Source organism: Fringilla coelebs (genome assembly GCF_963513975.1).
Source record: "Fringilla coelebs genome assembly, chromosome: 10".
Lineage (NCBI taxonomy): Eukaryota > Metazoa > Chordata > Aves > Passeriformes > Fringillidae > Fringilla > Fringilla coelebs.
Genome location: NC_140036.1, coordinates 12,464,990 through 12,490,734, shown reverse-complemented (window position 1 = coordinate 12,490,734; position 25,745 = coordinate 12,464,990). Strand labels below are relative to the sequence as shown.

The window sequence follows — 25,745 nt, the reverse complement described above, 5'->3', positions numbered from 1 at the left end:
GCAGACATGCAGTTGGCGATCTCTAATCAGTGGTTTCCAGTGAAGCCCTACACAGTTGGCATTTGCCCTGGTAACCTTGTCTTCTTATGCATTCTACTAACCCCTTCGCCTACCAAGCCTTGGAACAGAGCAGAGCAGTCAGAAAAAAAAAAAGAAAGAAAAAAAAAGAAAAAAGAAAAAAAAAGAAAAATTTTTTAAAAAGAGAGAGAAATAATGGAGGACAAAAAAAATATTTTTAAAAATTAAGTCTTCATTTTACTCAGTCCTGGGTCTACTGGCAGCATTTTATTTTTGTTTGCTCATTTAAAATTTGATTTCAGAGTGTCCATTATTTTGGAGTCTTTAAATAGGGTATTTGTTTGCTCGCTTGGGGCTTTTTTTTTTTGTTTCGGTTTGTGTTTTGTTGTTGTTGTTTTGTTTTAGCATTTTAGACGTACCATTCGTTAAAATTTGATGTAAGCGTGCTGTGGCTGGACGTGTGATGGACTGCGGAGGAGGAAGGGGATAAGGAGCTGGCAGTCTGGTTTTCTGTGGATGGAGACACGATGGTTGGAGGGGTGGAGGACTCGTAGCCTGAGCTGGCGGCGGGAGAAGGCTGGGACCCCTGCGAGGATGATTCATGGACCTGCAAGAGAAAACCCGGGCAGAGATAGAGAGCGGCGGCGGACGGAGGCCTCGGCCTGGGGATGCGCCGGTCCCGGGGACCCAGCAGCGGGCCCCGGGCTCGGGCTCTCCCGCGGGGCTCCCCGGCGGCCCCGGCTCCAGCCCCGGCCCCTGCCCGCCGGGCGAGGCCGGCCTGCGCGCCCCGGCCGCGTCCTGCCGCCGCCTCCCTGCCCCTCCCCGGCCGAGCCGCACCGACCGAAGGCCCCGCGGCGGGGCCGGGCCCGGGGCTGAGCGCGGCCCGGCGGGCCCGGAGCCGGGGCCCCGCTGCCGGCCGGCCCCGGGCCGCGCTCCTCCGCCCGCAGGCACGGCCGCGCCGGCCCCGCCGCCCTCCGCCCGGGCAGGCCCGTACGCCAGGCGCCCTCCATTTACCTTCATGTGCTTTCGGAGGGAGCTGGGGTGCGTGTAGGACTTGTCGCACATTTTGCAGAGATAGGGCTTGTCGGAAGTGTGCACATGCATGTGCTTTTTGCGGTCGCTGCTGTTTGCAAAGCGCCTGTCACAGCCCTCGAACTCACACTTAAATGGTTTTTCACCTATTGCAGAGGGAAGGGGGAGGGGGGGGGAAAGGGATCTGATTAAGCAGGGCCGGCTGGATCGCTCATTGTCACCGCACCGCCGGACGGAGCTCAGAGCTCCATTTCAAACACTTGCAACTTTCTAACTTCAGCGCGGCTCGAATCCCAAAACCTTGCTTCTAGTCTCTATCTTTTCCGGACCTCCGACTCCTGCAAAGCTCCCGTTTCGGAGAGCAGGGGAGCTAAATAACTTTCCCCCCCCCTTTCCTTTGGAGGGGCGAGTTTCCTTTCAACCCCAGTCCCGGGCACCTCTCGCTCTTCACAACGCTCCGAGCGAGAGAGCAGGCGTGGTGGGATATTACACACCATCCTCAGCGTCTGGTTTCCGATTTTATAGCTCGTTCTCGTAATATTTTACTCTCTCACCCCCCCCCCCCCCAGCCCCCTCCCCCATATTTTCTTGCAATATTGAAAATTTTCCGGTCCGGGAAATCAACGAGAGGGCAGCTCCACAAACCCTCGGCAAAAGCGCTAGGGAAAGCGGCTCTGGCTTTCAGCGTTCGGGGGTGGGAGCAAGGGGAGATCGCTCTCCCGGCCGGAGGCTGCTGCATTCCCACCTCCCACGAAGGAAAAAGTTCTCAGGAATACCGGCGCCTCCCCTCCGCACAACAATAACAGAGTAACGCGTCGGGCTCGGTTTGTTTAATATCGCTCAACGGAATTAAATATTTACCAAGCCCTGAATTGCAGAGAAGAGACGAATGAGCTGCCTGCAACATTTAGCACAATTTCTCATCGTGCCACAGCCAAAACTGCCGAACAATAATTAATTAAAACCTATAAATTTAAACAGGACAGGTTGCTGCGATCCTCCACCCCACCCCCTCCGCCCTAACAATCCCAGCAGCAAACCCTGCCGTCCTCCCCCTCTGCCTCGGCAGGGATCATTTTCTTTTTGTTGCTGCTGCTGGCGTGGCTGTGACCGAGCTCGTTTTGCAGCGGAGCTCCGAGCCGGCCTCTCCCGGAAAAAAAGCGGTTGTCCCTGGACCAAACCCCCTCCTCCCCGTGCGAGCCTCGGCCAAGCCGGCCCCCAGCCCCTCCGGCACGGCCCCGCGTCCCGCTCCGGCCCCGGCGCTCGGCGCTTCCACTCGCACAGAGAAAAGCGACAGAGAAGGTTACCGTACCTGTATGAGTTCTTTTGTGTATTTTGAGATTCTCTGATCTGGCAAACACTTTGCCACAGCCTGGGAAAGGGCAGGGGAAAGGTTTTTCACCTGTGTGGACTCTGATGTGATTTACAAGTTTATATTTGGCCTTGAAAGGTTTCCCTTCTCTCGGACACTCTTCCCAGAAACATATGTGATTGGACTGCTCGGGTCCTCCAACGTGCTCCACCGTGACATGAGTCACCAGCTCGTGCATCGTGCTGAAAGTTTTGTTGCAGGACTTTTTGGGGTTTGACAATTGCTCGGGCTCAATCCACTTACAGATGAGTTCCTGTTTGATGGGCTGCCTCATGTAACGAAAGAAGGCCCCTGCCCCGTGGTGGGCTGCCATGTTCATGTTCATGTGGCCGTAGCCGTGCAGCTGGGTCGAGGCGTAGTGCTCGGAGCGGGGGCTGGTGACCTGGCCGTACTGGTCGGGTCTGCCGTACATGTCTCCGGAGAAGCCCAGGCGCATCTGCCCGTTCACCACGTTAGGCGAAGCGTGGCTGGTGGCTTGTTCGTGCAGCCCCGGGAAAAGTATATGTCCCGCGGCATCTGTGTGTCCGTGGGGTCCGGCGAAGCTGCCGGCAGCGGAGGCGAAGAGGCTGTGCTGGGCGCTGGCGGCCGCCGCCTCCCCGAAGCCGCGGTTGCGGAACAGAAAGTCCCGGGTGGAGTTGAAGGCGGCGCTGGAATAGGAGCTGACATGGGTCGGGTGGTGGTGGTGCCCCAGGGCCGCCGCCGCGTAGCCGGGCGCCTGCGAGGTGAAGGCGGTCTGGCCGGCCGAGGCCAGCTCGTGGGTGCTGGGGTTGATTTTGAAGGCGCCCATGCCGTCGGCGAAGGGGTTGATCCCCAGCCCCACTTCTCTGTCCGTGACATCGGCCGTGGAGTGGTGGCGAGAGGATCCGAAGGTAGTGACTCCTATGGCGGGATACTGCGGTCCAGCATCCAGAAGCATCTTCCCAGCGTCGATGCAGCAACCAAAAAAAAAGCACGCGCGCACACACACAACGCGGAGAGAAGCAGCAGCAGCAGCAGCGGCGGCGAAAACACCCTCTTTGGAAAGTCAGCGACGATCACCACCAAAGCAACCACATCAAAAACACCCCCTTCGGCATCAGCGCAGGGGGAAGGAAAAAAAAAAAGAAAAAAAAAAAAAGGCTGGTGCGGAAGGGGGGAAGAGATCTTCGCAGTTGCAAATAATAATAATAATAAAAACGTGCCCCAAAAATATTCACTGTCTCTCTGCTTTGACTTTTCAGGGAGGTTTAAGTGGGGAGGGGGGGGTTGGGTGAGCTCAAAAATAAACTGGCTGCAAATAACAATAACGGCGAGAGTTCAACACAGGCAGCAAAAAAAAAAAAAAAAATTAAAAAACCAAAACAAAAAAGAAACTTCCTTCAGTGATTTTTTTGGCTATAGGAATGTTGCAAAGTGGCCGAGAGATTGTTTCTCTCTCCTCTTCGAGCTTCCCCACACTCACCCGATTTTTTTTTTCGGGGGGCCTTTTTTTTTTTTTTTTTCGCTCCGCAAAAAAAAGGCGCAAATCATGCACAATATTGTCTTTTGCGGTTTATCTTCCTGGGGAGAAACTTTCACCTCCTCAGCCGGGCGGTGAACGCGAGACTGATAGCGGCAATCATTCCTGCAGATAAATGAATTGAAAAGACGACACCGTCCCCCCCCTTGATGAATGGGAGCCGGGGGCGGAGCGCCGTGCGGGCGGACGTGGGCGCGCATTGGCCGGCGCCGGCTCCCCCTTCCCCGCGTCGCTGCCCCCGGCCCCGCCGGCTGCGGGCGCTGATTGGCCGCGCCGCCTCATCCATCGCAGGTATTGTGGCGCCCTGACACCGCTCTGACAAACGGGGCTGCGGCAGCCCCAACTTTTTTTTTTTTTTTTTTTTTTTTTTTAATATATATATATAAGGCTCTTTTTTTTTTTTTTTTTGCTTTTGCCTTTTTTTTTTTTTTTTTTTTTTTTTTTTTGCCCCCACGAAAATATTTCCAGGGCATCTTTGTGTGTGTGTGTGTGTGTGTATGCTAAGGAAAAAAAAAATCTATTATTATTAGGGTTATTTTGTTCCCCGCTCTCCCTCTCTCTGTCCCTCTGTCTCCAGCATTCTGATAATGATGGTTATGATGATTTCGTGGTGATCCTGAATTTTTAAGATCACTGAGCAACTTTTCAGGCTCTGGAAAGAGAAGCCCTATAGGGATTCGCGTCCTTTGAAGGTGTTTTCTTCTTATTTAAAACTGAAGCTCTCCGAGAGTAGGTGCTGGGTGCACTTGATCTAATTTTTAAACACCAGGCGTGATTTCTCTGTGTAGCTGACTCTATCCCTCCATCAGGTTTCTGAAATAAATCTTGTTTTCTGCACCCATCAAAACGCAGGTGGGTGAGCACTCTTAACTTTCTAATTTTGTTGTTGTTGTTTCGCCTCCTTTTTTTTGTTATTTTCTTTCTCTTTTCTCTCTCGCTCTCATTTTCTCTCGCTGTCGCTCTGTCTTTTACGGAGTCTCTCTCATTCAGGTAAAACTGTAAATTTTCCAAACCTACATTATTTCTCCTCTTACTGCATGTAACTCACGGTTACTTTTCTCTCTCTCTCTCTTTTTTTTTTTTTTTTTTTTTTGGGGGGGGGAAAGGAAATTTATTTTAAGTCCTCGATAGGAGCAATGTAAATTTTCTGACATTCAAACCTTTTCTAGTTCACAAATCAGTCACCCTTGTCACAGTTATTGAAATTCCTCAACTTGCCACACCAGGACGGTGGAAAAAGCAGGCGGTGTCTTTGTTGCTGACCAGGCTTTTGATCGCCAGAGAAAATTTACTTACCTTCAGATGAGTGAGCAGAAAAAGAAATAACACTCCCTTTGATTTAGTTAGAAAAATGCAGACATTTGGATTCAGTGCAAACATACAACACTTGGTTGTTTTCTAGATGCAACCCTCGATTAACCTGTCTTTCCCCAGCTCAAAGTCTATTGAAAAACTGTGGATAGTTCTTTTTTGTTCCCGCTACAAAGAGCCATTGACTATATATTAAAATGATTGTTGAAATGTATAAGTATGGTATTTAAAAGCAGAAAACCTTAGTGGCTTAATCAATTAAGCTAAGCAACATTTGTACAATATTTTAAACGATGCTTCGGCTCTTAAAAAAAAAATATCTCAAGAAACTTTAAAATATAGACGTCTTTGTGTGTGTATGTATAGATACACTTACGTATGTGCCCATGTGCGTGCGTATATAAAACTGGCAAATTATTTATTTACTCGGTCGCCTGCATATTCATTAGCTCTAATTATTTTCTAGTAACGAAAACACCAAAAGCTCGCTAAGAGTCAGACTCCATACATTTCGCCTTTGTTCAGCCCTTCACTTGCCTCCTTCGCAGCTCAATCCGAGCCCCTCCAATTCCTAGTTCCAAACAAAGAAACTTTAAACTCATCCTCTCTAATTATAGCCGCTGGTAAGCAATCCGCAGCGCAGGTACTGGGGAGTCGGACCGGCAGCGCTGCTGCGAGAACCCTTCTCGGGAGAGAACTGCCTCATTTTGAGAGGTATAAAATGGCCATTGCGGCTAGAAAACAAACAAACAAACATCAACGACAATAAATAAACTTTGATACGCCTTGACGGAATGTTTCACTGCAGTTTATCTGCAGACGCAGTGTGCCTGCGCTCGGTGCAGGAGATAGCTTTCAAAGCAGATCTATTATGTAATTTTCCTTGGATCTCGGGAGGCTTTACAGGGTTTGGTGAGGTTTGGGTTTTTTCTTTTTTTTTAGAATAATGGTGAGCTGAATCTGCACGTTTGCATTTATTCTACGGAATCTATTTGATGGAATTGCAATAGCTCAGAGCAACAGGTATACCCGCTCCAGGGAGCGCCTGGGTGTGGACGCAGTCTTAAGGCGGGTGCTGCTCTACTTTCTGTATTTGGTTCTAAAATTAAGCGAAGGACAGAGTTGTCAGCCTTATTGTGAAGTGTGCTGGGCGATGGCGTTCGGAGAGCTACAAAGTTGGGCAGTTCAGTGCTAGCCTGCCTCCCAGTGCAAGGGGAAACCGGTGATCATTCCAGGTCGGTGCAAAATGTACGAGAAGGCAGACGAGAAGGTATTTTTAGGAAGCGTATCTAAATATACAGTGTAAGAGTGAATGTAAAAAAAAAAAAATGTTGTGGGTTGTAGAAGTTATCAAGTGGGATTTGCGGTGCGCTCTCTGCAGGAAACGAAAGCTGCTCCAGTTCAAAGCCACATGCACCAACGTGACATATAAGCCATTAAAATATCATCCTGACGGCTCATTTCTGCTTCATCATACATTCCCTAAGTGCTTCCAGAAAGCAAGAAAAGAAGAAATGAAGGATGACCGCCTCGATGCAAGCGCCAAAGAGGTGGTGGGTTCTTGGGGGGGGGTGGGTGGGTTATTGTTTTCTTCTTTCATTCTTTCTTTCTTTTCCCTTCCCCTCCACCCCCACTTTTATTTTCGCCAGTTCACAAATGAGGGGAAACCTTCAACAGGTCGCAGGGGTAAGTGCCTGGGTGTAGGGGATGCCTGTGCAGTCCGGGCTGTTGGCTAGCCCCCACCGCCTGCCCCAAGGGCTGGACGAGAGCTCCCTGTCGTCGGGGGGGTCGTCGGGAGGGGGCTTGGCCACCCCGGGAAGAAGGGCTGGAACCTTGCGGTGCGGGGGGGGCAGCGCCTGGGCTGCCCCTCGCCCACGTGGGGCAGGGTCCCGGCGGCACCTCGGCGGGCGGGGGCGGGCGGAGGGCCGAGAGCCCGGGAAGCACCGAAGGTGGGGTCCGACACCTTCTCTCGGACGCCGGGAGCCGCGCCCGCCCCCCTAAATGCAAAGAAAGGCCGGCCTGGAGGTCCGCGCAGTGTATAGCGGCGGAGCAACGCGGAGCAGGGCAGCGGGGCGCGCAGAGCGGGGCTGGGGCGCTCCCCACCCCGGCTGCGGCCGGGCTCGCCTCGGACGGGCAAGCACCGGGACCGGAAGGGTCCTGCGGCCGCCCAGGCAGGGCCGGGAACCCGGGGCGGCATGCAGAGGGGGACGAGCGCTGACAATGGCGAGCCCCGTGGGGAGGCGTCCCTGGGGAGGCGCTCCCCGCCCAGAACCTCGCCCACCGCCGCGCCCGGTGCCACGGGGCCCCTCCGGGGGACCCGGCGCCCCGGCACCTCAAGCCCTGCTTTATAGGCGGGTGCGGGAGGGACGGAGCCCGGGAGCTCGGCCGGCCCCCTCCGGCCTCTCCCCGCCCCCCCGCAGGCAGAGCCGGGGGGCCGATCGGGGAACTGGGTGCTGCCGCCCACTTCGCGCAGAGCCCGGGGAAGGGCTGCGACCCTGGTCCCGGCCTCGAGGGGCCGTCCCGCGTCTGAAACCGGCTGGGGAAGGGGGAAAGCTCCCAAATCCCTGCCCAGGGCGATACACCCGAAGGTGACCTCTGACCCGAGCCCAACTCAGTGTGCCGGCCCCGGGCACCGGCACAGCGCCGACCGATGGGGACTGGCGCGGGCTTCTCGCCGACCCCTTTCCTGTCACTCCTTTGTCACGCACGATCCCCCAGCCCCGGGGAGTCCAGCCCGCCGGCCGGGCTTCTCTCGGGGCTTTCTCCACCCGGAGACGAGAAACTTTATCTCTGCACCGAGCCCTTCCTGAGGAACGCTCCCTCCGCCCTGCGCGGCCGCGGGAAGCGCAGGTTGCGTGACAAGCGGCTGGCGGCGGGGCACACGCCGTGGCTGCTGCCGCCCACTCGGTCTGGCTCTCAACTCCGCCCGGGGCCGCCGGGACCCCGCGCGGCGGCGGCTCCGGCCCCGCTCAGCCGCACCTTCGGCCCGGGGCGGGAGCGAGCGGTCGGGAAGGGGGGCGGAGCGGCTCCCACGGCAGCCCCAGCGACACCGGGACCCCACACTAGCGCCCCACATCCCAACACTTTGGGCAAGGGGACATCCTCACCCTCCTGCTCCGCCGACGGCACAGCGCAGATAAGAAAAGCGTGAGAGGTCGAGCCAGAGTTTCAGCAAATATTTACTCTGAAACGCAGAGCTGTTTTGCCTTCCTTTTTGTCATCTGGTAACCATTTGAAATATTAAATGCAGCGACTTTTTTTTTGTCCAGTTTCAACAAGTTTTGGCGAACACTTGGAAACTGAGCGCTCCTCCAGCCTCCCACCCCAACCATAAAGCAAAACTCCTGCAAACCTCTCACTAGCAGGGCAGTGTTGGCCGCTCTGACTTGGGAAAAGTGCAAGAATGAATGGAAGTTGACTAGAAATTTAAATTCCTAAGGGATTACTAAAGCTTTTGCAGTAATTTTCATCCCAGCAGTGAAAATATGGAGGACATCAAATTATTTATGAAAGATTATGACTGTGATATGATGATGAAGTTTCGTAATTAATATCATCAAGTGTTTGTCTTAGTACAGATTTTTGTTTACTAACTCTGGAGTGCCTATAATAATAGTAGTGAGAATAATAATAATAATAATGATATAGCGAGAGTAATAATAATAATAACAACAACGTCATTTTAAGTAACTGATTCCAGATTCTAGTGTGCTTTTCTGTATTAAAAGCCAAACAAACAAAATCCTGAGCATTTTATAAGATATCTGCAAAAATTCAGACTCAGACACTGCATCCAGCGCCAGATCTGCTCTCAAAGCTACTGCTGCCGCTCAAAGCAAGCTGTGCAAAGTTCTGCCTGTAGCAGTGGCAGTGCTCTGCCCTTCAGAGAGCAAAGAGCAAGCTGAAAATTATAGGCAGGGAGAAGTGCCAGGGTGGTACTGTACTAATCCTTGCTGAGACAACAACTTGTGTTGGAGGTTCGCAGAGAGTCCGGAATTTAATTTCGGGACGGAAGGATCTGTAAACAATATAGCCGAGTGGGTAAAAACTTGCCTTACAATAGCCTGCCAGAAGGTGAATGTCAGATCAAAGGAGAACTGAAAAGATGTCCTTTCATATTTTTTTTTTCCCCTAAATCAGCCATGGAAACTTCATGACTCCATAAAACATGTGCTGCTTTGCTGGGGAGACAGCCTCCAGTTTCCCCTCGGAGAAAGATTCTCTTCCCTTCTCATTGCCTAACTTGTGTTTTGGGTTGGTTTTTTGGGTTTTTTGGGGGTTTTTCCCTTTTCTTTTTGAATCCATGATGCCCAACATATACGGTGCCTTACTCATTTCACATCACACACAAATGGTTTTGCTCTTAACTTTCTACCTCTCTCCCCAAACAGGAACAAAGTCAGGAAATGAGGCACAAGACTCCCCTTGTAATGAGGAAAAGAAAACGACTTTACAGAAACATCCTGGAAAAGTCAAGTAAGTTAAAATATGTCCTTTTTACAGTTCAAAGGAGACTGTATTTTTTTCAGCTTAGTGTTTAACGTACTTGCATAAACACAAATCAGCGACAGAACACCCCACCAGCAGCTGCCTAATCCTGCTCAATGCCTATTCATTTGGAGGTTCTAGAATTAATATTTGACGACTCTCTCATTGAAACAACAACCCCTGACCCCATGTGATTGCACTGTCACATTATTCTATGACATATTCATCTTGAATTCATTTACGGACGATTTGATTGGAATGAGGTTTGACATGTATTGGATCCTATTAAAGAAGAAGACTTTGATCTTGTTGATGGGGTTTACATGATATGTATCATCTTTACCAGGGATACCAGGCTTCCACAATGTGGTGTCTAAGTAGTCAGTGACTGACAGCTTATCTGACAGGAATACCTTAATCTTGAGGTCCTGAATGAAATATTCTATTTAAAATAAGCATATGATTTGCTTGTCCTAGGGTAGCTCTAGGTCACAAAATGTGAGAGGCAAACCTAGGCGCAAACCGTTGCTTGTCTGGTGGCTGACTTCCCATTGTTCGGGAACCCTGAAATAAAGAGGTCCCCATAAGTGGATATGGGGCGAGGGAATAAAAACAAAGGCTGAGTGTGCTCTCGAGCTACTTGGTACCCTCTCCTCCCCAAGGTGAAACTGGGTTTGCTGAAAGGCTTTCTTGAACCACCTCTTCCTAACCAGCAGTGGCTTCTGCCCGGGCAGGCAGGGACTCCGGCTCAGGTCCCGAGTCTGCCTCCCGCATCCCTCTCTGCCAAAGCGAGTTTAAGGGATAAGGAATCGCGCAGGGTGACTTTCTTGGTCCTCTCAGTTTCTACTCCTTGCGGTTTTTATCTTTCTCACTGTAAAGATAAGGGGTTTTCAGACTGATCTGTTCCCCTCCTCTCGTTTGGGATTTGAAGCCTAAAAACGTAACCCCCGAAGCCTGTCTGAAGCGTTCAGAGCATCCCGGCCCGGCCCAGTCCTCGGGCACAGGCTGGATATTTTGTAGCTGGATGGTCGGGAAGTCTCCACAGAGGTGGAAGTGGGAGAACACGGAGCGGATGAAGGTCAAATTTGACTTTCTTCAGTGCTTCCCGAAGGCAGGAGCTGTGCCTTGAGCCGAGCACGGTTATAAAGGGGCTGTCTCTTCGAAGCAACGTTAGAGATAGCGACAAACATCTTGATGTTTAGGTAGATTACTACCAAAAAAACAAGGCTAAAGTAAAGCCGATGAGCAGCTGGGGCTGCTCCCACCCTGCAAAGGGATGTGCAGCCTGTTTCATGCCGCAGGCCTCGGCGGCCCGGCGGGGCGGGGGTTCGGGCAGAGGCCGGAGGGTCGGGGCTGCCCCCGGGCCGCCCGGCCCGAGCCGTGGCAGGCGGAGCTCTGGGCCCCGCGTGGCGGAGCGGAAAGCAGGGGGGACAGCTCAGCCCCTCAGCCAGGGCACAGCCCCGACGTTCTTCCACGAGAGTCGAGTGGGAGACCAGAGAAGTGCTTGTGACTCGTCTTGACAACCTGTCACGTCTTTAGAACAGCCCTCCAGCTCGGGCCAGCTTTGGGGCCAGGGGCTGAGGACGGGGCGGTGGACGCACAGCAGCCATAGGAAAATTCGTACTCAGCATCAAGCAGCCAGTTTGTTCGCCCTGCAGAAGCTGATGTTGACACATTTGAGAGTTTGCCGAGAGGCCGGCGTGTCTGGTCAATCCGGGCTCAGGCCGCTGCCAAGAAGCAGGAGACCTCGGTCAGCTCTCGAGTGGCAGGCAGCAGTTATGAGCTCGAGCTGCCAAAGGGCTGCACAGACAGGCGTTCAAGTTTTCAAAACATTGTGGAAGACGAGCGGAGCCCGTCCGGGTCTGGGCCCGCTTCCCTCCTCTTCCCCGTTTCTCCGCCTCCCCGCAGTCATGTGGCGGCCCCCGCCCGCCCTCCCCCCGCACACAACCGGGGCTCACATCAGCCTCACCTAACAGTGAGGGACACCGAGGGCCAGGTTCTCCTAAGCTGCCTGAAAAAGGGTGTGAGAGACAGCCCTGAGTGGGGGGCAACTGAGAGCCATGAGTGTCTGGCAACAAATCATCACAACATTTGAAATGAACTTAGGGAAAAACGCTTATGACTTTTTTTTTAATTGGCAAACTCTTCCAGATATTTTCTCCCTTGACTGAGAAGTGTCAGAATTGATGGATAACAAGTATGTAGAGATGCAGTGTTTTAAGGAGGTATGAGGAAAGCAGCTTTATTTGGGATTCACACTCAGTACATTTGTAAGTAACAGATTCATACTTCCTAACGTTTGTCTCTTCTGTGCACTCCTATTGAGATGGTCATGAATAGGACTGTCAAATCCATTTCGTAGATCAAGTAGACTTGAAAGTTGAGATATTGTGAGGATGGTGTGTGGTTTAAAATGCCTGCGTAAACATGTTATGTAAGGGTGGGGAGCTAATTGCATCATTTGTCACTTTTCATCATCTCCACTCAGAAAGACGTGTGCAAGGATGTATCTATAGCTAGCTACCTGAATATCAGCCTAGTTTTAGAGTGCGAGTATGGTAAATGCGAGCAGAGACAAAATACGTAATTGCAGCCAACCCAGAATATGCGAAGCTGTGTCAAAGACGTCTCCTATGTGATTATGTATGTCCTAAAGTTTAATCATATGGTTTCCAGTCATTGCCTTGCAGCTTCAGTTCTGAAAGTAGTTGGGTTGACATTGCCAAGCAGTTTCTTGTTTTACTACTTCAAATAAGGCCTATTGATCGCCAGCGCTTAAATTCTTACGGAAATGCAAAATTCTATGCTGGGAGCTTTACCTGACGTGCATCAGGTAAAGAACCCACTGGCAAGTTAACAGCGAGTCAATGTATTAAAATGATGAGAGTTTGATGGGATGGGTAGAAAATTAGTCATTGCCATATTTCATAAGATTGTGAGGTTATTGGTGGAGCCGTTTTTGTGTCAGGATCCAAGTACTGTGGTAATACAGTGGGTAGATATTTTAAGATGTGTTTTTCTTTCTTGGAGCAGAAGAATCTTTTCCCATGTTTCATTAACTTTTTTTAAGTTCACAATCCCCTTCTTAAAAACTTAAGCAGATGCTTCCTCCTGTGCTGAAGCCCTAAGCTTTTCTAAACCTGTAAGGCCTCAGTGTGTCCAGCTAAAACCCAAACCTACACTTCCACTACTAGCACGCAAACCCTGCAGACCATGTTATTTCCTTCAGGTGAGAATCATCAGAGCCGAGTCTGCTATGAATGTTTGGCAATACTTTTCCTTCAGGCCAAGGACGGGGATTTTACGTGGAACTATGCTGTAAGTGTGCGTGAGAGAAAGTGAGAGAGGGAAAGGGAGCGACTCCCTCTTCTGGGTTAAACATTCAGATTCAGCCTGAACATCACGATTTCTCCCACTGCTCCGGCGGCCAGTAATCAGATAACTGCTAAAACTTGTCAGAGGAAGGGGAAGGGGATGGGATCTCTCAGGGATCCTTTGTCCGGGCTCAGGCACCGGGGCGGTAGCCCGAGTCCCGGCCCGATAGCCCGAGCCCCGGACCGAACACGCCTGGCCAGCGAGCGGCCGGTGCGGCTCCGGCCGCAGCTCCTGCCGGGCAAGGACCCTCTCCCCGCCCTGGCGACAAGTGCCGAGGACCCGCCGCCAGGACGGGCACCGGGAGCGCTCCGGCTGCCGCTGCTCTCGCCGGGGACCGGCGGGGCTGCCCGCGCTCTCCCGGGGGCGAGCCCCGGCCGCCCCTTGTCTCAGGGCAGTGCAGCAGGAACGGACAGAGGCGAGGGGGAGGCCGGGGCGATGCCCTCCACTCCCGCCGAGGCTTTTTTCCCCGGCCGCAGGCGGAAGCCCGGCAGTGCCCGGCTCCGGGCAGAGCCCCCCAGGCAGAGACCCCAGGCCAGGCCGGGCCGGGCCGGGCCGCGGATGGGGGCGCCGGGGGGAGGGTTGGCGCGGCGGCGCATGCGCAGCCCGTCCCCGCGCGCGCCCCCCGCGGCACCGGCGATCTCCCTCTCAGGCGGCGGCGGGACCTGTCACGGTGACGTCACGGCGGCGGCAGCCAATGGGCGGGCGCGGCGATTGTGTGGCCGGCGGGGCAGCGGCGCGGCCGGAGCGCGGCCCGTCCGGTCCCGCCGCGCCGTGAGGGCCTCCCCGGCCCCGGGCAGGACGGGCCGCGCCGCGGGACCTCCCCGGCCGCCGCCAAAGCCTCCCGCCGGCCCCCCGAGCCCACCCGCTGGCACAGCCGCCCGTGCGTCCCGCGCCGGGGCGGCGGGTCCGGGAAACTTTTATATTTTGGGAGAAAGGAGACAAAAAAAAAAAAAAAAGAAAAAAGAAAAAAAATAGAAAGTTGTTTCCCCCGCTCCCCCCCTTCCCCCCCGCTGCCCTGTGTATCTCTCCTCCCGCTGTCAGGTGACTTTTTAGCGTTAGAAGCTAATGAGCGTGGATGCTCTGGGGATCCCGGTGATGGACCCTGCTGCTCTCTCCAGGCGGAACACGGCGCTGAGATTAGTAGACTTGGCGGGGGCTGCTCGCCACCACCAGCACCCCCCTCAGAGCATGACAGGCTTCCCGGGCGTCGCCGGGCACCCCCACGCCACGGCGCCCACGCAGCCGGGGGAACACGCCGCCGAGTCCCGCCTCGGGCCGCAGCAGCTCCGGCCAGAACACATGGGGCACCGCCACCATCCTCCTCCTCATCCTCCTCCTCAGCATCACCCCGCGGCCCTTAAGATCAGCCCTGCCCCTCATCCCCACCACCAGCTCCACCACCACCACCACCACCATCATCATCATCATCATCATCATCATCATCATATGGCAGGCCAAGCCGAGGTGGTCTCTAGTCACACGGCAGCGTTTGGCCCGGCGCAGTCACCAGCAGCCCCTTACCCCGTGTCTCACCCAGCCCAGGCTCTGGCAGCAGGTAGGGACTTCTTCATACGCAGAGACCTGCCGGCCCCACTCATGCCAGGGCTGACCGAGCAGCACCCCGCTGCAAGTTCTCACCACGGACTGTTTGTCTCAACAACAGGTAGCTACCCCGGACACCATGGTCACCAGCACCACCACTCAGAAGCTGGGAATCCCTCTCTGTTCACTGGACTCCATGAGCAGCCTCCCCATGCAGCTCCAGGTGGCCATCTAAACGGACAGCTCAGACTGGGGTTACCTGGAGAAATGTACGCCAGGTCTGAACATTTCACTCAAGTACCAGCCTCGAGGACAGATCATTTTGCTGCTTCTTCGCTTCATAACTACGGTGGTATGAATCTGAACGTGAACCTGGCTCCACACCACGGCCCGGGTGCCTTCTTTCGTTACATGAGGCAGCCCATCAAACAGGAACTCATCTGTAAGTGGATTGAGTTGGACCAGACTCCCAAAAAATTATGCTCGAAAACTTTCAGCACGATGCACGAGCTGGTGACTCATGTCACGGTGGAGCACGTTGGAGGACCCGAGCAGTCCAATCACATATGTTTCTGGGAAGAGTGTCCGAGAGAAGGGAAACCTTTCAAGGCCAAATATAAACTTGTAAATCACATCAGAGTCCACACAGGTGAAAAACCTTTCCCCTGCCCTTTCCCAGGCTGTGGCAAAGTGTTTGCCAGATCAGAGAATCTCAAAATACACAAAAGAACTCATACAGGTCAGTATGTAAAGCTCTCTTTACTCTCTTTCTCTCTGTTATTCCGCGTACTGATTTGCTTTTTTTCTTTTTCTTTTTCTTTCTTTTTTTTTTTTTTTTAATGTATCCTTTGAGTTGTTATTGAATGCACGCCAAGTACTTCTGGAAAATAAATTCTCAGATTTGTTTGCTTCTTTACCGTTTGGAGAAGGGGGAGGAAAGGGGGGGGGAAGGGGAGAGAGAGAGTAAATCTCAGAATTCTCGTCCATATTTTTTTCTGGTTGTGCAGAGAGGTTGCTGTAATGTTTATATGGGTAGATCTGTGTAAATATCGAACGATATAGCTACTATTTCTGCTAATTCACACAGGCGAGGATTTTTTTTTTTCGATTTAAATAATCGGGGGGAAAAATGAAATCATTGTGCAAGCTCACAAATTAAAAGTGAACAATGGAAGTTACAACTTGTCTAGTCAGTTTTGACTGATGTCGCTGAGATGCTGCTGCTCGAACATTGTGAGAATAACACAGCTGCGACCTTTTCGTTCAACAGTTCTGTTTTGGGCAGAGGGAGTTTCAAATGTTTGATCTGAATAACACTGACATTTTTAATGAGCATTGCCTTCCAACGACTTTCTGCATTCGCAAATATGGGGAGCTGCGATTTCTGATTCTCGTGAGGGAAAAAAAAAAAGAAAGAAAGAAAAAGAAAAGAAAGAAAAGAAACCCTTGTGTTGTTTCGGCCTGTACATTCTGAAATGTCATTTGCAGATCTGTTAAGTGAAATTGGGACATGTGTCAGAAACATCTGTTAGTTCTAGTTAACAGAAAATAAAGTAACACGATGGACGATCTTGCAGAACTACGTTTGAACTCTTCCGGCCAGGAAAGCATTTATAATTAATGAAATTGCACGTAGAAAGTTTTCACACTTCTAGGAGCAGCTTGTGAAGTTCTATTAATTAGTTTAGCAGCCGGTGTTTGTAGTCCATAGCGCTGGCTTGTCTTTTTTTTTTTTTTTTTTTTTTCCTTCTCTAAAGAAGAAGATAAGAAATAAGCCCTTTTTGGAAAATTTAATCTGTTCCAGTGTAGGGTTTTCCACCTCCCACCCCCTTCTGTACAGCCTTATGCACTGCGAGGGAAACTACATAATCCTATTGTAAGATCTGCTTACAGCCAAACGATTTTTTTCGCCTTCCAGTTCATAAAACTCCCCTTCCCCCAAGCTCGGTGCAGGGCTTGACCTTCCAGGAGTTGCATTTTTTATGCTAGAGCGCGACGTGATATAATATGCAGAACATACACTAATTTCGTATCGCTATCATCTAAACATAGCACTGAGATTTTACAGCGACCGTCACTCGTCACCTCATTATTTTTCCATCGCTCTATGAGGAGTAAGTCTGTGTGCGGGGCGGGGGGGTGGGGGGGAGGAGGTGGACGACAGCACAGTTGTGTTCCTCGGCTGCCTTCTTGGCCCCCTTTTTCCTCGAAAAAGGGGTATCCTCGGGTCACGTAACTTGTATCCCAGCCAGTTCCTTGTTGGATCAGCACAGGTACAGCCATTAACAGGGAGAGCTCATCTCTTAATGACAGTGTTTTTCTTAAGTAAACAAACTTTTACTGCTCTTAAACGGCCTCACTGTTTGAAGTCTCTGAAGCAGAAAATGGTTAAATTCTTGGGAAAACTGACCTACATCGGAGATGCAGGTTCAGGGCAAACCCGAGAGCGGAGATTTGCGTTTATTAAACACCATTCGGCGCGTCTCTACTTTTGGCTTTAACTTTCTCGGTGATTAATTGCTGTATTGTGCAAACTCCTGCAGGGCCTTTATGGTTCCACCGTTTCTATTAAACACCCAGAAGTTGTCAAAAACGCAATGTTTCTGAAACCCTAATAGAACTCACTACGAATTATTCATGAAGACAGTTCTAGATTCAACAGGAAAATTATTGCCTCCTTAAATATTAATGACTTCTGATTTCTCCGAGGCTGGGGAGCAGGCAGAGGGATATCTGGCGATGTACGAGTTTTCCAGGTTGGAGGATAAGGCCGTTAAAGCGGCGGCAACGGGACGAGCAGGACGGGCTGGGATCACTTCACCGCCTTCCCTGAGGGCCAGGAACAATAGTGCGAGGCGTGGGACGGAGCCCCGCTCCCTCCCTGCGGCCCCCGCCGCCCCCGCGCCTCGCCCGCAGCCCGGGAGCCGCCAGCTCCGGCTTCTCCCCACCACCACTCACCCGGAGAAGTTGGTAAATACCTTAATCCACTCCCGGAGACGGGGGATTATGCCACAAATTCCAGGCTGAGTTTCACTGAACACTTTTGCCCAGCTACAAGTGTGGGGGTAAAATGGCGGTTGAGTCTCCATCGCCCGCGGAACTTTGTGCGTGGCTGCGGCTCCGTGCCCGGGCTGCGGCAGCCGGGACCCGTGCAGTGTCCTCTCCCTGCCGAGCAGGGATTTCCGCGAAAGAAAGCCTGCTCTCGCGAAAGGAATACTTGCAAATGGCTCGGATGGCTCCTCTTTATTGAGGCGTTCGGGGAATGCAACCCGGGCAGCTGAGAAAATGCTGCCCTCTTCCCACTTGAAACCCGGCTGCACGGACGGACCTTTCAGTGGCTCTTTCAGGGGGTTAAGCGAAGTTGAACATTTTTCAACTCGGCAAAGCGCAGTGCGGCGCAGCCCGCTTTTACCTGAATGGAACTCACTTTGCACAAGCAGAGTGCTTATGAGGATGGCTTTCCCTGGGGTCTCCTAACTTACTGCTTGCTTGTACTACACTAATATCCTTGATTTGTTGTCTCAACTTAGATGCTGAAGGTCAAATTATTTCCTTACGTGGAACTCTAATTAGATTATAGGCGGGCGTGTGTCTATGCATATGCACCGCTGTATGTCGACGGTATTTGGTTACAGAATCCGCATCGTTTTGTGAGAGACCTTATTTTTAACCTCTTCCCTCCCTTCCCTCCAACGCCAGATATTTACCCATCCTCCGTGCAAATGTTAGCGGCGCAGGATGTCAGTGCTCCTCATTGACCATTACAGTGCGGAAAGGGCATACTTTAAACGCGGAGCCATGAGCCTTTCCCACCCACCTTGCATGAAGTGCATTCATGTGAAATATTTGGAATGCCTTCCTTTATTTTCCTCTGCTCGCAGCCGAGCCCGATGTAGACTGAGTCTCTCCTAAATTTAATCATGACGAACTGGGGGGGAAAAAAATTAAAGCGACAACCACAAACGTACAAGCCAAGAAATTAAAAAAAACCAAAACAAAACAAACACACAAAACCAAATATTGGAAGTCCTTTCGGCTACATACGCCATGATGGTGAACACAGTTGCTTTGTTTGCACTTCACGTTAAGGTTAGGCCATGTATTTTTGTGGAGTCCTCTCCGCCCTGATACTTTTTGACTTTTGACGGATGAGGAAGATATTTTCACAATCGGTTGGTACAGGACCTGGGTACCCCTTGGCAAGCAGGGTTTTGCAGTTTGCTATTGTCAGCGACAATAATGCCGCCAGCATTTCATCCTGCATCTGGCTGTGGCGTGTTTACTTGAAAACCTCCTGTATATCGTCTACCATGCCAGGTCCACAAGATTCGAGGTTACACTTTCATACGACTCCAGCAACGCGATTGTATTTCTATTATGCGTAACACCACTTATTATATGATCAGACAATTTGGTCCCAATTGCAATTCCTTCAGTGGCTGTGTCGGTTGAAAGGAAAAGGGAATCCTACCCTCGCGACAGTGCCGTGCGACGGCCTAGTCATCCTTCTGCCGAATCTTTATCATTTTTCCCGCACAATCAATGTCTTTCTGAAATATTTCGTACTTTAGCACACGGTATCAGCAAACTGGGGAGCGGGGAAAGGAAGGGGATGTGGATCTTCCATGGCATTGTAATCAGTGCAAGTATGAAGTGGATGAAATATGAACTAGCCAGGTTATGGAAAATATTTCCACGTGCCTGAGGGACTGTGAGAAATGTATTTAACGTTAAAGCCTTCGAAGGGATAAATCACTGACCGCTCTTTCTGCAGGACTTCGGAGCCTGTGGGGACAGCACAAGTTTGCTCGGAACGAGCAGTTCTCCTCTAAGTTTTCCTTGTTTCGGAGCTTTGTCTTTTGCTCAAACCCTTTCGATGACACACACAGAGGCCAGGGAAAGAGAAGGAGAAGCTGGCTGGGCAGGGCGCTCCGCGTGCGGACCCGGCCACGCATCCGGGTGGGCACGGAGCGGCGGCTCCGGGGGATGCCCGGCAGGGCCCGCGGGGAAGGGCACAGCTAGTGAGAGGAGATTCCGCGGGGAGAGGAGCCGTGGCAGGGCCGGAGAGAGGGGTCCGGGGAGGCTGTGGGCTGCGGGGGTGAGGGATGCGCTGCTCCCGGCCCCGCCGCCGCCGCTAATGGCTGTGCTCGCCCATTGCCTCCTGCAGGGGAGAAGCCGTTCAAATGTGAATTCGAGGGCTGTGACAGGCGCTTCGCCAACAGCAGCGACAGGAAGAAGCACTCGCATGTCCACACCAGCGACAAGCCCTACAACTGCAAAGTGAGAGGCTGCGACAAGTCCTACACCCACCCCAGCTCCCTGAGAAAACACATGAAAGTGCACTGCAAATCCCCTCCTCCCAGCTCCGGCTACGAGTCCTCCACGCCCTCCTTGGTGTCCCCCTCCTCGGACTCCGGCCGGGAGCCCCCCGCCTCCTGCTCCCACGCTGAGCCCTCCGCGCCCGCGCAGCCCGCCGCCAACCTGAGCGAATGGTACGTGTGTCAAGGCGCGGGGCCCCGCGGCCCCCCCGGGCCCCCCGGCGCCTCCCCGCCGCCGCGCCTCCCCGCCGAGCCCCGGCCCCGCTGCTAGGGCGCGCCGGGGGCGGCGGCGGGCGGCCCGGCCCGGCCCGGCCCGGCCCTGCGGGCACGGGGAGCGCCGCGCCGGGCACGGGGCAGCCGAGCGGGAGCGGCAGCGAGAGGCGCTTGGCGGAGGGAGAGAGGCTGCGGAGCGTGCGGGTGGGCCCTGCCCGCGCCCCCGGCACCGCGCACACGGGAGGGCTGCGCTCGCCTCGGCCGCGGCGCTGCCGCCTCCTCCCGCCGTGCCACACACCCCCAGTCTGACCGCCTTGCTCCCGTCTGTTTACATGACAACTGATTTGCATTCCCTTTCCTTATCCCTGTCCTTTTCCCTTTCCTTCCTTTCCCTTTCCCTTCCCCTTCCTCTTCCCGTTTTCCTTTCCCCTTCCCTTCAGTGGTTTCATACAGATTTTCTCTGTACAGATTTTCTCTTGTCAACAGTATTGTGTGCTGCACTGTTCTGTCCGCCCACGATTTTCTGTGAGAGTGTGGTTTTTTAAGAAATATATATATATATATATAAACTATTATTTGTTACCAATTTGTACAAAATGGATCCATTAAATTTTTTGATTAATTAACCCGTTCGATGGACGTTTCTGTAAAGAATCTTTTCCCTCTTTCTGTATATAAATACATATATATATATTTCCTCCCCCCGCCCAGTAGTTGCTAATAAAGAAAGGCCCAGGGGGGTGCGATGATTGACTGTCCGTTTTAGCTCCCACTGGTAATGACTTCTAATACCTAAACATGCCCGTCCCCACCCAGAGTGCGGCTCCTGTTGAACCGTGGGCGCTGAAGCTCCCGGGGGGGCGGTTCTGGCGGGGTGGGGGGGGACCATTCTCTGACGTCACTGCCAGGGCGGGGGCCGGGCAGCCCCCGGCAGAGCGGGGACCGGGGGCCGCTGCTCCGCGGCTCTGCCCTGCGAACAGCCCCGAGGAGAAACGATCCGCTCCCACGGCGCGGCTCTAGCATCTCCATGCTGCCCCAGAGTCTCAGACCTACAGGGTTCATTGCACTAGTTCAGAGAAAGAAAGGGGGGGGGGGTAAAAAAATAAACAACCCCCAAAATAAATAAACAAACCTCTCCGCTGGGGTAGCTTGAAACTACCGAATGGTGCCGTTTTAATTACTTTAATTATGTCTAAGAACACCAGATAGTATAGGCAAATAAATAGCATAGGCTGCTGGAAAGGGTTTCTATGGCTTGCGGAGAGCAGACAGAAGCCTGCTGTAACCGCATCCTCTGGTGTTTGACAGATCACCTCCGCACCCAGGTGACTCGGGTTACTGTGAGTGTACAGTTGTACACGCGCGCACACACACACGTGCATGTTGGTACCGAGAAATATAAAAACGGCAGGAAAATAAATAGCTGGTCAGGGACTAAAACCACCCCAATGCCCAGTGCTTTCCTTACTTATACAGCCGTATTTTTCCCCCAAGGCACCAAGTCGGCGTTCCTTTCTTCGTTCGCCCAAACTCAACAACTTTTGTGTTTAAACACCACGGATAGTGCCAACAGCATGTCGCTGACGGGAATACACTTAGGGAATCAGCTAGGTGAGAGCAATGTGTGAAAGAGGAATCCAAACAGAGAGAGTTGTGCCCCTCTCCAGCCCCCGAAACTTGTGTCATGGAAATCGAGAAGTGCAGAAGCCAAATGCGGGTAGGGAGGATGTTTCCATCATGTCCCGAGATCTGTTTATTTCTTTATTTCTCTATTTACAGAAGTATTTGGATGTGCAGGCTAATCACCTTTAATTTTTCATTTGCTTGTTACAGATGTCTACCCCGTTGCTCTCAAGGTAATCTAGACAGAAGCAGCTGAAAGCCTGAATCTTATGCCTTAGACATCAAAGCAAGCTCGCACAAAGAAGTATTTCTTCACAACGGTGAATCTTCATGGTAAGTTAGGATTTCTATGGCAATAGGCAAGTCATACTTAAATAGTGAAAGGCGAAGTCTGGAGCCCGTCCAGTCTTTTCATTAAGGACATAATATTTACGTCTAACAGGCCCTTTTTCTTGTGTATACAAGTATATATTTTTGTTTGACGCGAACTAAATCATTTTCATTTAATTTCCGGTAAACAAAACCCACGCGAACAGGGCACTTGTTCCAGACCATAATAAAAATGGATAAGACTGTCAGGAAGAAAAGGCCCGCTTGAACCGTCGCCTCAGCTCACTTTTGTTTCTGCTTTCTGCCAGGATCAGAGAATGCATTTGGGATTTGAGGGCGAGTTTCTAAAGGCAAGGAAATGGTTTTTAAGGGGGGAAAGAAAAGGAGAAAGGTCTAATCAAGCTCGGGTTGTTCAAAGGGCCTGATTTTGGGGTTGAAAGTGTGAGTTTTATGGTGCATCAGCATGCCACGTTAGGATCGCTATGGTAATGAGGAGAGCAATAGCAAGCGGCCTTCAAAGGAGGCACACTCCATTTGAGACAGTCTATTAAGATACATTTGCACTGACCTTTGGTTTCATGCTAGCTTAATACACTCAATCTGCTCCCCGCTAGAGATAGACTTCCTCCACCTAATGCACTTCGGCGGAGCTGGGTTTTGCTGGGCTTCGCCCTCCCCCCGAGGCGAGCTCCGTTCCGACGCTGTAGCCCCCGTCTTCTTCTCCCCAAAGTAGGGGACTGCCAGTCCCCCAAGCTCGGCGGGAGCTCCCGCCCGCTGTCCCCAGCCTTTCTGACCTGCTTGTAGCGGCAAAAACTGGCCACAAAGCCTGAGGATTGCTTCCCTTCCTCCCTACCAAACGTTGGAGAGGAAGATAGGATGGGGACTGGAAGATCCCCCTCCTTGGGCTGCCTCTGTCTCAGCGAGTTGGTGTCCCGATGGAAGTCCCCCCGGGGCTGGAAAGCGGGGTGAGCTCCGGGGGAAGACGGCCGTGCCCCCTTCTCACTCCTCCCGGCCCCGCTGTCGCTGCGTGGCAGCGAGAGGAGGCTCCGTGGTGCGGGGGAACTTGACACCCGCATGGCCGGGGCCATGGGCGCTGGGCCATGGGCCCGGGAAAGTTAGAAGTCCATGTTCCAGTAATTGTCTTGTTGTTTATTTTATCCAAGTACCCTAGTGAATAGGGGAAAAATAAACACGGGGGAAAAAATTCAAACAGTTGAGTCGTCTTTAGTGCCAGCCCTTGTGGTTGAATAAAAAGGATGGTCCAATTTCTATTGAGCTGAGAAATCTTTGAAGTGGGAGTTATTATCTGAGAAATTCCTGCTCGTCGTCCTAACAACGCTGATGAAACGTAAAAGGTTCTTTGTCAGCGATTTGTTCTCCTCTCTGTCAAACTCACCCTGCCCGTTAGCTTTAAACCGTTTCTAAAGAGATAAAATCAAACTTTTAAAGATAACTTTAGGGGCCCAGAGGGTGCAGAAAATACCAAACTATCGAATCCTGTGTATAGATATACATCTGGATATATGTGGCTGTGTCTGCGTGAAACTCTGACTGTGTACAGATGTCCATGGATGTCTGTGTGACCTTACAGTTCGAAAGTTGAAATTATGTCCATTGTTTTTGCATTTCATCCTCCAAACTTTTCCGTCTAATAAATTATTCCTACACGCACCCTGCACGGAATGCGATTCTTGGGCAAAGGCAGAAACGTTGGGTTTCATTAACACCACTTTGTGACCAACAAATGTTTTCTCTCCAGTAGAATGAGAGCAAGAGTGTAGGCATAGAGTAAATTCTTTGATCATTTAACAGTCCGAATACCTATCAAGCATGTATATACTGCAATGTATCGAAGTTGTTAACGCATTCAAAGTGATGGCTTCCATATGCTCTCATGTTTTATTGTCTGTACGTGTAAGGATAGTCAAACTGCATCCCTTTTGTATCTTCATTTTATAAACATAATGGTATTGTATTGAAATGATTCCCTGATCAAGTTTTATTTAGTAGTTTCTCATTGGATATCATGCAGTGCCCTGTTCGGAATATGAATTCCTTGAAGCTGTAACTCATCAGTGTTCTTCTGTTTTGGTTGTTAAAGAATTATCTGAGCCCAATCCTGCCATTCTAAGCCAAACCATTGATTTAATGGGACCTTTTCTGAGTAAAGACAGAGTCAAATTAGAGTGGAGTGGGTATTACTATTATTCTTGTTATTATTTTTTGGTCTTGTCATATTTATGGGGAAATTTAGCACATTCTTTGTGAACTGTACAGAGAAGAAGCCTCTGAAAAATGTAGCTTGCAGAAAAACATTTACAATGTTGGTACACTGTATCTCTTTTCAGACTTCTTATATTCCTTATTTTTCTTTATCACATGTTTGGCAATGAAGGAATGTTCTGTTGTGTGCTTGAACATACTATTTATTTTTTAATACTTGGATTTTTTTACAATAAATATTTATAAGCATTTCATTTCTATGTTTATTTTTACAAATGTGCACTTTTAAATTATGTGTTTGTACTGATGATACCGAGCCATTCCTAAAACGCGGTGTAATCAACCTTCTCTTTCTGTTGGTTTTTATATTAGTTGAAAAAAATATTGCCCAAACCTGTGTACTATTAATGTGGTGTACAATCAAGTATTAATGAGTGTTTTTTTGTTGGTCTTTAACCTTTTTTAATGTTAATCGTTTTCGGTTGGCATTTCCATTAAAAGAACAGAACAAAACAAGCCCCTTCTTTGGCTTCATTTCTGCGACAACATTTTTCAGACTTCAAACCAATTGTACTTTGAGCATTGGCCAAGGTGCAGGGTGCGGAAACAGAGCCCGGTGTCACCCAGGTGCAGCCCTGTCCCTCTGCGGGGTGGCTGCGTGTCCCGGTCACCTCCGCAGTGGCACTCTGGCTCCTCACGGGCACTGCGCGACTCTGGGGACACTAACACTGGGATGTTGGGCACCAGCACTCAGGGGATTGGCGTGAGTTTTCAGCGGGGGCCACCCCGAGAAGCTGCTGCTCCCTTCCACCCGAAGGGTTGTTGTTTCGCAGGGGGCAAGTGTTCTTTTGAAGAATTTCCACACACCCCCTCCAGAATGGGTCCCAGTCACAGCGAAATAAAACCCTTTTATAAGATTCCTAGGCGGATTTAGGGCATTTTATTTCTTTTTTTAAGAGAGGGGATTCTTTCGCCAGCTACAGTAATCTGAAAGTAAGCCTTCTTTGCCTTGCGCATTCCCCTGATGGGTGTTAATACGTTCCGGGGCTCCTCGGCTCCCGAACGTGCTCAGAGCTCCCTTGGCATGACAAACGCCAGCTTCGGTGTTTGCAGGGACGCGGCAGCCTCGGGCACACCGCGGCCCGAACCCGGCGGGCGCCTCGCGCATGCGCTGCCTTGATTGCTTTTAGAAAAGGAAAACTTGAAAGAAGTTGCCTAACACACAGAGATGACAAAAAGTTGGCTTTAGCTGCCAGGAATATTGTCAATAGAGAATACATTTGACTACATGAAGGGAGAGAGAGAAAGAAAGAAAATAATTTAAGAAATAATAGAATTCAAGAAAAAGAAATGAAGGAAAACATTTTTGCTGGTCTGTAAAAGACAAAAACTGGCCCATAAA

General features: G+C 51.3%; 2 protein-coding genes across 2 annotated transcripts; one reads left to right on the top strand and one right to left on the bottom strand.

The window, feature by feature from the left end:
• Positions 1–295: 295 nt before the first annotated feature.
• Positions 296–3,338, bottom strand: LOC311157413 (zinc finger protein ZIC 1; the record flags this gene model as incomplete). Its single annotated transcript, XM_084212111.1, has 3 exons — positions 296–625; positions 1,033–1,196; positions 2,363–3,338. The coding sequence occupies 3 exons, from the start codon at positions 3,336–3,338 to the stop codon at positions 428–430; spliced, it is 1,338 nt and encodes a 445-aa protein (XP_084068237.1). The 3' UTR covers positions 296–427.
• A 10,821-nt stretch (positions 3,339–14,159) lies between these two features.
• On the top strand, positions 14,160–20,225 carry ZIC4 (Zic family member 4; the record flags this gene model as incomplete). Its single annotated transcript, XM_084212440.1, has 2 exons — positions 14,160–15,375; positions 19,804–20,225. 2 exons carry the CDS (start codon positions 14,160–14,162, stop codon positions 20,223–20,225), a joined length of 1,638 nt encoding a protein of 545 aa, XP_084068566.1.
• Positions 20,226–25,745: the final 5,520 nt, after the last annotated feature.